This window comes from Emydura macquarii, unplaced genomic scaffold, assembly GCF_026122565.2.
Source record: "Emydura macquarii macquarii isolate MOO-44397 ecotype Brisbane River unplaced genomic scaffold, CSIRO-AGI_Emac_v2 contig_374, whole genome shotgun sequence".
Lineage (NCBI taxonomy): Eukaryota > Metazoa > Chordata > Testudines > Chelidae > Emydura > Emydura macquarii.
The window spans coordinates 11,721,157-11,733,315 of record NW_027130511.1 but is presented as its reverse complement, the minus strand read 5'-3'; the positions used below and the strand labels follow the sequence as shown (position 1 = coordinate 11,733,315).

Here is a 12,159-nt window from a genome sequence, read left to right as displayed (position 1 = left end):
TAGCATATTAAACACTACTGGAAATAATTACATGCACCAGTAGCCACTGGAAATGTTGATTTTCAAACTTGGAAGCTAAGCAACTCAATGCATGCTGCAAGCAGCATTTTCAGCAGCAGCTCCTATTTTAAAGACTTGTCTACATTAGTGATTTATACCTGTGTAGCTATGTATCTGTGCAATCCCCCCATGTAAATGTCTGCATCTCTGTAAAGGGGCTTGCATTGTGCATCTTACCCATATTTGAAACCACTTGTCATGAGGTCCAAAAATGGTGCATCAGCATGAACCTATATAGGAGATCTACTTATTTGTATATTAACTCACTTCTGTCTGAATTTCCATTTACCCAAATCGCTCCTGCTCTGTCAATTGTCCACAAAGCAACACATGCAGCAGTTCCAATACTGGGTGTGATTCATGGAGCAGATATCACGGTATAGACATTTTAGCATGGATGTTTTGGAATTACTCAACAGAACCACAGCTCTGGAAAAAGATTCATGGTTTAATTCAGTAATGAGAGAAAGCAGCACACTAACCCAAGACCAAAGGATCCAAACTCAGTAAGAGTCACAGCCCCAAATTATGGTCAGAGGAATAAGACCCTCCCCCATCGTTCCTACCACTCCATGTCCAAATTGTGTTTTTTGAAGGCACAGCTTCTTGTCTGTAACCAAAAAGGAGTGAAGTGCAACATTGTCTCTGACTGTGCTTTCTAAATTTTTGCCACTTCTCTTCCCCTCTCCTACTAAAAAAAAAATAATTTTTAAAGAGAGTTTGCTTTCCTACAGAATGGTAACAGAGACTAAAACAAATGTCTAAGTGAACAGGATGGGAGTTCCAGTAGATAAATTTGAAGGTTTATTAGTTTGCTTAAGTCAGAAGAGTTATTGGAAGAGTCTAGCTGGAGGCAGGGTAAATCCAATCCAACAGTGTTCAACAGTCTGCTTCAGAGGATGAGCGGAAAAAATGCTGATCAAATTAACCAGATTTGCTACAAATGCCTATTCAAATTATTATAGAGGATACAATGACTGCATAAGTTTAGGAAAAAAACCTGATTTCACAGTTTATTTTACAATAATTGGGATTAGTCTGCAACTTAAGGCAAACAAACTAAAGCATTTGCTTTTCCTTTTAAATCAATTATAAAGATTACATAAAGTTCTCCAAAATTTCTAAGAAATGTTCATTAATTGAAAAAAATCATATTAAGATGCTTGATACCAGGACATAGAAAAACTAAGACAATGTATACAATGCGTTATAGTAACAATATTCAAACATCTAATGGCAATATTTAATCCATTTGAACAATGCATTCAAATGAACAACTTCAGAAATTACTTACAAAGGTAAATAATATTGGCAGCCATACCATATAATACTATTCATAACATGAACATAATTATATTGGCTACTTTCACAAAGAAACAGGACATTTGATTTCTGAACAATGAAAGCATACAATGATTAAATAAACGTGTGTGTGAATACATGTGCATAATGACTATCCTGTTGCTTCATATATAGTCTGGAACTACTTTCAGGTGGCTTCACTTTTTCAGAGAAGAGGAGTTTATTTATGCGTACTTTGCCAACTGATTTCTCCAGTGAGATGGAAATCCCTATTAAAAAGTCATGAAAACAAAATCCAGAGGAAGGCAGCCCTTGTTAGTAGAAGGACAGAGTGTTTTATGTGTCTCCATTTAACACTGCCAGGCAGCTCTGCAGCAGCTGCAAGTTACCCTGTAGAAATAAAGAAAACTATGACCATGTTTCCCTATTTTCTGAGGTATACAATTTTATTAAATGAAGATAAAATTCATTACTTATTAAAGAGCATGAATATTTATAAAACATTTGTAGAACATTTTCGTTTAAGCAATTTTCATCTCTTAGAAAGACCTATTGAACATAGCAAACCAATCGCAAGGAACCTGAACAACAATTTTGAGATCTAGTGCACTTTCTGAATTTGATTAATTTAAATAACTTCTCCACTATATCTCACATCCATCCCATACATCTCTCAACAAAAGCCTATTTGTGATGCAAAACAGAACATACTCACCATAAAGGTATCCTGTCCTCCTTTCCTTTGGAGTTAAATTATCAATTGTAGATGGATGACGGATTTGTATGAAAGCTATTCTTTCAGGTATTCCTCACTCCAAAGAGATGGTAATACTATTGTTAGATTATTCCCATAACAGAATTCTTCAAGTAATACTTTGTATATCAGTAAAAATAAATTAGGGGGGCGGGGGGGAGAATCAATTAACTACCCTAAACCAATGATTTAAAGCAGCGGTTTCCAACCTCTGAGTGTGCAGACCCCTTTTCAACCTCCAAACATTTTGTGGACCACATGCTATTAAGTTTTATTTGAACATTTCCTTGCCGAGGATATTATTTTTCTTTTCCGCGGACCCACAGGTTGGGAACCACTGATTTAAAAGGTGGTCTTATTCTGAAAAATTACAGGTGGCACCTTATTCCATAGACCTGTTCCATGTGTTATCACTCTGCTGACGGTAGTGACAAAATAAAAAACTAACTCAGCACAGCCATAGCAGCTATACAAGAGTGGTCATCAGAACAGTTAACCAAGTCTGAACTGCAAGACCAAATTCTATCCTTAGTTGGACAGATGTAAATAAAAACAATTTGGCACGCAAAATCATTACTAGTGATGTACAAAGCAAAAACAAATTGACTTTCAGATCCCAGACTGAATTTACAGGACTAACAATTAGATAAAGGTATTTACTTATGAATTAATCAAGTATGGCCTGGAAATCAGTGAGCTAACTACAAAACCTAACAATGCCTTTTTTAGAAAAACAGAGTTGCTTTTCAAAATTTAAAGACAGTTAAAGCACATTGTGCTGGATACAATCTGTTTTACACATCTCATTTCTATTACTTTCAATTATCTGGCTCTGTTCTACAGTTACAAATTGTATTGAGTTTGTACTCCAATCGGATGCTGAAAAGTATGGTCAAGAAACAGGAATCGCTAAGAATGAAAATCCTAATATTCTATCTAATCATCTTTCATTGGATTAGATGGAATAGACAGACACAACCCTCTTAATGCTAAATTGTACCATGGAAGATGCTTCTTGATCCCAGTTAGTAATGAACGAACATTCTGTCAAGCATGTGGACTGATGAATTTTATAGTTTTGCATGCTTTTCTTATTCAGATCCAGGTCTTTCGGTAACTATTTGCTTCTGTATCCTGTAGCAATGAGTTCAATCAGTTCTTTATGAATGATCTTAGTTTCACATTTGATTTCTAATACAAGGAAGCTTTTGATATGTGAAAAATCTGCTTCTGTTTACCCTATGTAATGATTAAGATTCTTGCATCTCTTCTTAATTCTTCTCATTTCCAAACTAAGGAGGTCAATTAAGTATAAAAGACTTCATATAAAAAAAATCTCACAGCCATCCCTCACTGTTGATTTTGTTTTCTTTGCTCTTCTTTGGAGAAATGGGACAATCATGTCAGTTAAAGTTCCAAACTCCAATCTTGTCCGATCTTTTACCCAATCCATCCTCCATTCACTGGCACCAGTACTCCATAAGAGAAACTAAGTTTTTCCTGTTGTGTGTATGAATTACAACAACATGATGTTTTCTTATATCCACCCTTCCAACCTATGTAAGGTGCGAGGGCTTTTCAAGGTCTATATTGCTAAAGTATAGGAACCCAGGAGTCTGAGGCCCATGTTGCTAGACTGATCATGGTAAAGGTTGATCTTTGCCCTATGCTGGAAGAGTGAATGAGGTAAAGTGGAGTCTATATATAGCATGCTGACAGATTGGGCAAAATGCTATGGATGGTTAATACATGACATTGTGATCTCTGGCCTGAAACAGCAGGATCTAGTTGCCAGCTTGGTATACTTAAAACATGTAAAAAATAGAGGATTTTGGATTCCAGCCATTCTACTGAATAAACAACAGGCAATCTCTCATCAACACGGGGAATTTATGTAGGAAACTTACTGGCATTAATAGTAATTAAACCAATGCATCAGTGGGAAAACAAATCCCTTCAAGTTTAAGGAAATCTAGGGTGACCAGATGTTCCGATTTTATAGGGACAGTCCCAATATTTGGGGCTTTTTCTTATATAAGTGCCTTTTACCTTCCTACCCCAATCCCAGTTTTTCACACTTGCTATCTGGTCACTCTAAGGAAATCCCAACACTCCCACATCAGACTGCATAAATGACGTCTGACAAGTAGTACAACTCTTTACTTTTTTGATCTGTGGGCATGGGCAATTTTTCCCCTTTAAGAATAGAATAAGTTTCATATACTACATCTTTCAGATACTGGGTGGCTGATGAACACATCCCCCGTAACCCCTATTTAGAGAAGACAACAATCTGTATTATTGTAGGGCATACATGTCAAAATTGGGTCTCTATCACTCTCACTTGTTCCTATTTGAATCTCTATTCTTTCTTACGTTTCCTTTTCTTTTACTATAATTGAACTCAAGAGCTGTATGTGATACAGGAGCAGTGGCCTAAGGTGACACTGATAAACTGCGGTACACTGGTCCTTTGGGAACAGAGGATCTGGAATTTCTGTGGATACCCCGTGGTCAGGGGCTCAGATACCACAAAGAGAGACTCTGAAGAGACTTTGGAGCTGAGGTGTATCTATTAGCAACCTGCAGGGCAAAGGCAAGGTTGGCGTAGATCAGAGGAGCCGAGGGTTTGAGTGGCTGACGGACTGGTTGTGTTAGGGAGCTAACATACAACTAGCACAGGGAAGACTCCCTCACACTGGAGGCAGGAGGTAACAAGGTGACTCCCAGTCCTGCATGCCCCAAGTAGCATCACACTCAAACCAATAAAAGACAATAATTTTTAAAAGGCTAAATGTGAAATCTATCTGACCCATAAGAACTAAGTGAGGAGTCCCACATATTCTAGCACTTCCAACATGAAGACATATTTTGAATTAAATTTGCTGAACAGCTTACTTTAGTTTAAGATGAATGACAAAAGAATAACGTAATGCAAAATGTAGACTTGAAAATTACATTTTAAAAAAAGCCATTTCCTCTCCTAGCATTAAAAAAGCATCCAAACTAAACTGTTTTACATCAAATTGAAATGTCCAAATCCATTTAAGCAAAAGTTGCATGGATGTACACTTGGATTTCAAATGTCTATGCTTAGTTTCAGCCTAAAATATAAAAAAACAGATCCCCTTAGAAATAAAGTTTTAATGGAAACAGTGGCAAGTGCAGACAACAGTAATAACTGAATAATGTGAATTTTGAAGGAAAAGATGGTTCAAGAAAGCTTTTCTGAAAAATCCCTTGGTATAAGACATTATAGCCACTGTCTGCAGCTTTGTCAAAAGAAGTAAGCTCTTATCTCCATATAGACCAAAAGAATAGCTGCTCAAATGCATTTAAATGACATTTAAGGACAGGGCACTTAGATTCTTTTGAGGAAAAATAATTCACCTCCTTAAAACCCATTTTGCAAGTTCAGTAAATTATCTGCAACTTAAGCTTCTTATTTAACATCCTACGCTAGTGAACTATAAGAAAACAAGGCTCAAAGGTATATTCAAGAAGCTATACACAGATCTTGATTCAAAGTCTTGCTCAGTGGCAGACTTACTTTCCTGCCTCATTGGGGTGTTAAAAGGATAAAATCCACTAACAATGGAGAGGGAAACTCAGATACTATGGTAATGAGGGTCATACAAGTACCTAGACAGATACTGTAACAATACTATAATCAAATCCCCTTTTCTATGGGATAGGGATTTTCAAAAGCACTTAAGGCACTTAGGAGCACAAGTCCCATTGAAAGTCTCTTCCTGCAGCCCTATTCTCAATAGTTTACAACTTTATAAAAGCTAGCCTTTCTGCTGAAGCTGCTCATACTTTATATCAGCTCAGACTCAACTTTTTGGAGGTGGAGAGAATATTACATAACTCAGAAATGGCCAAACTGATCTTATCTAAGTATACAACATGGAAAAAGTGGTTTAAATAGAAAACAAAATGGGTTTTGATTACCTTAGCATGCTTCAGTTCCAATTCTGCCAGTTCCACTAGATTCTTTCGGAATGCAGCAACTCTTCTTGTTTTAAAGTCTATTAGCTCTGTAAGAAGTATAATTTGGGATTCCATTAAAAACCGTATCATAGTGCATTCAAGCGCTAAGACACTTTCCTCTTGGGACACAAAAAAATAAATCACAAGTTTAAGACTAAGACCACAACTTGGGCACAGAGCTATGTCCACACTGCAATTAAAAACCAATGGCTGGCCTATGCCAGTGGACGTGGGCTCAGGGGTTCAGACTAAGGGGCTGTTTAATTACAGTGTAGATATTTCAGGCTCAGGCTGGAACCCAAGCTCTCAGGCCCTATGAGATGGGAGGGTCCCAGAGCTCAGGCTGATATCTACACTGCAATTAAACAGCCCTTTAGCCCAAGCCCAAGTCAGCTGTCATGGGCCTGCCACAGGTTTCTAACTGCAGAGTAGACATACCCTTAGAGAAGGAGCTATTTAAAGTGTGATTGTGCTGTTTTCTCCTAACCTTAATTTTCACATATGTAAAGCTCTTCTGGAGTCAGATAGCAGTATGGGTAACTTTTCTAAAAATTAAAAGATTAAATTCACTCCTCTCCTTTTCCCTCATCACTATTCTTGCCCCCAGAAACTTGCATTTGTGAAAGGCTCTGCAGAGGACACCAGGGCAAAATTAACATGAAGAGCAGATGAGGCAGGTAGCCTAAAGACAGTGTATTTGCTGAGCCTAACAAGATCTTTCTCCACAGAGCCACCAACTTAGGCAGATTTAGAAAGATAAAGAATTTTACCAACTCATGTGGATGGGGAAGCAAGATAGATTCCAGGGGCTAATTTAGGACAGGGGATGCTGACTGGATCAGAAGACCACTTTCCTAGGCCAATCTTAACTCAAAGAGGAAAAGACTTGCAGAAAGGTGGCAGCACACTGAACAGTCTCTTCTCCAAAAGAGAAGCACCTTTCACCAACCAAAGCCACTTCAACTGGGACAGAACTCCAGCACTAGCATCCCCAGCAAAACCTCCCCTCACTGGCTCTTCTATTTCTGACCTACAACCACCTGCAATGAGATGTGGCAGTCCATGAAAATCAGCACTGAAGTGTATAGGGAGAGTTATGTAGGGCCATTTCAACAAAGCTTGACAAAATTATATTTGTCTTCACTATCTGCAATCAGTTGCACTTTTGTGCGTGTCAAAACAAGTGACAACTTAGTTACTTGCATCTTGATTTGAGGAATCCAGCCATTTAAGCATCATAAGGGAAATACAGTACTTTAAATATCCTCAGATAAGTCTCAAGTAAATACAGATTAAAAGCTATGAAAATTCAGACATTTAGAATATGTTTATTGCTCTGAAAGATTGAGGCTACTCAAGAAAACAGATTTTTTAAAAATACAAATTATGTGTGATCAAAGATTGCTAAAATACCTTGTTTTGCTGATTCAGATATTTTTTCAAATTTCTGACAACAAACTTGCTGAGTGGTTTCAGCTTGCAGCACATCTTTGTTTTTTGCTCTTGCTTTATCCAATGCCTTATTAGCATTTTCATAATCCACTAGTGACCTAGATCTTCTATATAGGAGATCCTGCAAAAACAAAGTATAAGGATGAATAAAATCTACAAATACTTACTTTTAGATATCTTTAATTTTAGCCCTCAGATAAACAAGGTAGTCTACACTCTTTGGTCTCAAGATTTTTATTTTATTCCTGCTTGTTAAGATTATTCTAAATTTAGTAAAGCAAATATAGCAAAACAGATCCTCCCCACCCCACTGCAACTCAGAGAAACAGAGAAGTTCCCACACTAGATTAGACAAATTGTTTAATCTAGTCTAATGGTCAACACCAGAAGCTTCAGAGGACGTTGCAAGAAACCCAGGAGAAGGCAGGCATGGGGAATTCAATGTTCTCCCAGCAGATCTGAATCAAACTACTGTTTAGATTAGGAGTCTGAAATACATTCATTGCATGAGAAACAGAACTAGCCTTCTGTATTAAAAAAATGTAGGAATTTTGCTTGACAATGGAACAGACTGTCTCAGGAAGTTGTGGAAGCTTCTTCAAGTTTTCAAAAGGAGGCTGGGTAGCCATCTGTCCTGGATGGTTTAGACGCAACAAATCCTGCATCTTAGCAGGGGGCTAGACTAGATGACCCTTGCGTTCCCTTCTAACCCTATGAGTCCATATGCAATGTCCATCATCATCACTTTTTCCTGCATGTGGATAATTATGCAAACTGCTTCCTCACACTGTTAGAAGGAAAACAGTCTCCTCACACCAAGGAAACAGTTTTGGAATCAACTTTGCCTATAATAAAGTTTAATTTAGGTCATTTTAGAATACATGAAACAGACTGTCAAACTGTTTGACTAATTTTCTATTAAGAGCAACAGTTAGAATAGTTTGTGAATTATGAATTTCTCCAAGTCACTACTCCATTGCTTCTAAATCCACAAATGATATTTAGCCTCACAGATAGGATCAAACACTGCCACACAAAATTTTGTTACCATTTTCTTAAGAGTGAAGATCCAATGTCATACTTGGCGAGGGGGTGGGAGGGGGGAATTATAAAACTGGAGATTTTATTATTATTCTTAATCCACTGAATTAGCATAAATACTCTTTCAAGTAGTTTTCTACCTCACTGAACATAAAGCACAAATTCACCTTAGCAGCTTGAGATTCCCTTAAGTAATATTTCAGAAGGTCAGAAAGCTTAAGGTCTTCATCTGCAGACACTCGTGCCTCTATTTTCTGGGGAGGGGAAAAAAAAGTGATATGTCCATCTCAAGACATCTGGAGTTCAATTTTTCTTCATTTGTTTGATGTAAGCAACAGTGCATGACAGACACAGCTATTACCACTTTCAAAAAAATTAAACAATCACAGTTTTTAGCATCAAGGACTAGTTATGCCTGTTTATGTTGTCTTACAGGAAGCCAGTTTTTAACAGGGACATTGTCATCAAAAGTGGGAACATTTATAGTATATGAAAAAGGCAGAGAAGTTCAAACAGCCTCAGAGGACAATACACATTCTCATCATGTGATCACAACAAAATATAAAAATTCTGTCTTAATTCTGTATCACCTTTTCAAGTGCAGATACTCTTTGTGCAGAGACCAATTCCACTGTATGAACTGTCTGGAACCAGTTTTGTACAGTTGCTGGCACCTACCTTCATCCCTGACATATATAGTGTTAAAAGGTTATTCCGGTAACATACCCAGATTTTATCAAATCAGTGCCTGTCTTCAAAAGTTGCACTCATGAAGTTGAATCTCAAGTAATGAGAAGGCAATAAACAGATTCAACAGTGCTCTGTCTTTGAATAAAATATGTACCTAATACAGTACTGCTGCACCCGTATGTAGTTAACAGAACATGGTATATCATTTATCTGAAGCATTCCTGATTCAGAAAAAATCTTCATTATTTCATGTCTACATATATTTTAAAATATTCACGTTAACTAGCTATTTACGTAACTAATTTGCTGACCTTCCGACTGATTGCTGCTCATGGTCCCAACTCAAGGCTTTTAAAATTTCCTTTCCCATTATTGTTTTTTTCCCCACTCAATTGCTTGCATTACAGTCTTGCTCCTGATAGCCTCCAAATTATACTGACCCATGAGAAAACTATCTTCCTGTATGCTGTTTCAAGTGCAAGTCATTTTAAAATCACTTCTGTGCAGTAGTAGACAAAAACTTTTGCTAGTTTATTTGTAAGCCTTACTCTGAAAGCATGGAAGTTTCCATTTACTGACTTCTTTCAGGTCAACCTAACATTCTGGTCCAAAATGTTAACTTTGTCATTCACGTTTCTTAAATGTTAGGAATTTTTCTGTGCATACAGCTGTTCCTTAAGATGTTTTGCAAGTGTGTACATTTTGGAGTTTGAAATGTTTAAGTTATATCCTGCAGAAGTGGAATTGGTACTGATCTGTTACAATTAGCATCTTTGTATTATTTACTAAGTGCCAAAGTATTCAGCACTGTATAAAATACAAGACAGTTCCTGCCTTAGCAAACAGGCTGTCTAAACAAGACAGAATAGACAAGACACACTGAGAAGTCCAGAGAAATTGAGTAGGATTTTTTTTTAAAACAGTATTGACCCACTTCTTTCAGAAGTGATCTTGACTGCACACTGAAGCTGTGATCCTGCAATGAGACTTCACATGGGTGCAGTGGTCTGCCTATATGGATATTGCAGGGTTGGGGCCTAAAAAGAAATATCTATTTAAGAGAAATATAGTTAATAATATCAGGTATAATAAAAACAAAGTGGTTCTATAACAAAGCCTTCTTAACATTTTGGAGGACTAGCTCCCCCCCTTACTTGGTAAAATTAATATCAGGCCACAAGGTAGATAATAGACTATATCCTTTAAAGAGATCTGTACACACAAAAGCTTGTCTCTTTCACCAACAGCTGGTCCAATAAATGATATTACCTTGACACTCTTATACCCTTTCACACAGTCTAGAAAGCCATTTTGAATGCAGTTTTATTTAAAAACTAAACATTTACTTTAAAAAGCAGTTAGGATTTTCAATTGCACTCTTCCTCTTCACCACTGCCCACTGCTCAAATACTTAGTATAAAAACACCACAAACTGATCAAATGACCACTAACTCCAAGATACTAATTGTCAATTTATATTTGCCTTCTTCACAATATCATGGCACACACAGGGACACACAGTTACAAACAGCAGTCTACATCTAAAAATGGATTTAAGGATACATACCCTTGTTTTGTCAAATAACTCTGATACCTTCAGAAAAAACCTGGGGAGAAATAGATACATATTACGACTTTAATGGTTTTCAGTTCAATTTTAAATCAATGATCTAATAACCTAATTGTCATTTTTTCTTTAGAATTCAAAGGAAGATAGTGTGCTGCCCCTTCTCATCCAGCATAGACTAACTGTTGATAAAATTAACATAGGGAATCCCAGAAAAACACAGTGAATATTTGGTTTCTCCAATGGGTTACAGATAAATTGCACCACTTGGTCAAATCCTAAATCAACAAACAATTCCAGGTCAAACAAAACAATAGTTTGTTATATTTTTATTTACCAAAGAAAAGTTTAACATGGGAGCAATTCCTCAAGGATTCTCTTTGCTTGTGTACGTTTAATTAGATCCTGAACATTGCCACATTGTTTATCTCAATTCCTCAACAGTTTTACACCATTATCTGATGTTCTTTGCATAAGGTTTACTGCACGGGAGAAAGTAAATTCACACCTACAATACATGCAATGCTCAAAGTTCTGGATCTCTGGGAGATTGAGCAACAATGTGGTGCATCCTCATTGGATAACACATACAAGCAAAGGAAGATAAGGTTATGCAGCATGGCAGACTGAGTCAGGAGTCAAATCTGCCTTGAGTCCTGACTGAATGAATCTGGTGGCTGTAATTTACAGTCCAGCAGACTGATCACAAAACCAAGATTTGGTACAAAGCAAGGAAGGCCTACCATCATAACTGGTGTTCAGTACTACCAGAACTGAGGTGGATTGACAAATCTCTATATAGTTCTTTCCTGCAATAATTCCAAGTCTAACTGGTATTATTAAGTCTTCCTTTTTAATAAGCAAGTTTTATCAAACATTTTTAAAATTGCATGTTTAAGTTTGCAGAGTGCAGGAGTACAGTTTAGTTCAGATTATCAAAAAACCACAACATACTGGACAAAAATTACCAAAAGTTTGAGCAAGCACAAGTCTCCATATGGACACACACCTTTTGTTTTCAACTCTAGGGAAAGAATGGAGATCCACCGAGGTGCAGAAAGATCAGATAACAAACCAACCAGATATAATGAAGCTACTTTTCACGATCACTCTGCTGTTACTATGACAAAGCTGCGTATACTCAGATCTTAGACATGTTCTTGTTACGACTTGCAATCTGCTTGCACACCCTCCCTAGGCTTTAGAAAATAAGTGTGTGTATGTGCGCACGCGCACACGCACACACACACGCACACCCCTTTAAAATATGGCTTTTCGTTTTCAAGAGGGCTTTTCAATT

General features: G+C 37.1%; 1 protein-coding gene across 3 annotated transcripts in view; it reads right to left on the bottom strand.

Moving 5' to 3' along the window:
• Positions 1–826: 826 nt before the first annotated feature.
• SNX6 (sorting nexin 6) overlaps positions 827–12,159 on the bottom strand; it is a 32,114-nt gene continuing 20,781 nt past the window's right edge. For 2 of the 3 annotated variants that reach the window (XM_067534211.1, XM_067534227.1), the window contains 6 exons: positions 10,860–10,899; positions 10,227–10,343; positions 8,770–8,856; positions 7,523–7,682; positions 6,071–6,156; positions 827–1,752 (listed from right to left, as the gene is read on the bottom strand). In XM_067534211.1, the coding sequence (XP_067390312.1) occupies positions 1,699–1,752; positions 6,071–6,156; positions 7,523–7,682; positions 8,770–8,856; positions 10,227–10,343; positions 10,860–10,899 (544 nt within the window). In that variant the 3' untranslated portion in view covers positions 827–1,698. The remainder of the gene's footprint in view (positions 1,753–6,070; positions 6,157–7,522; positions 7,683–8,769; positions 8,857–10,226; positions 10,344–10,859; positions 10,900–12,159) is intronic. The other variant, XM_067534220.1, reaches the window with a different exon arrangement.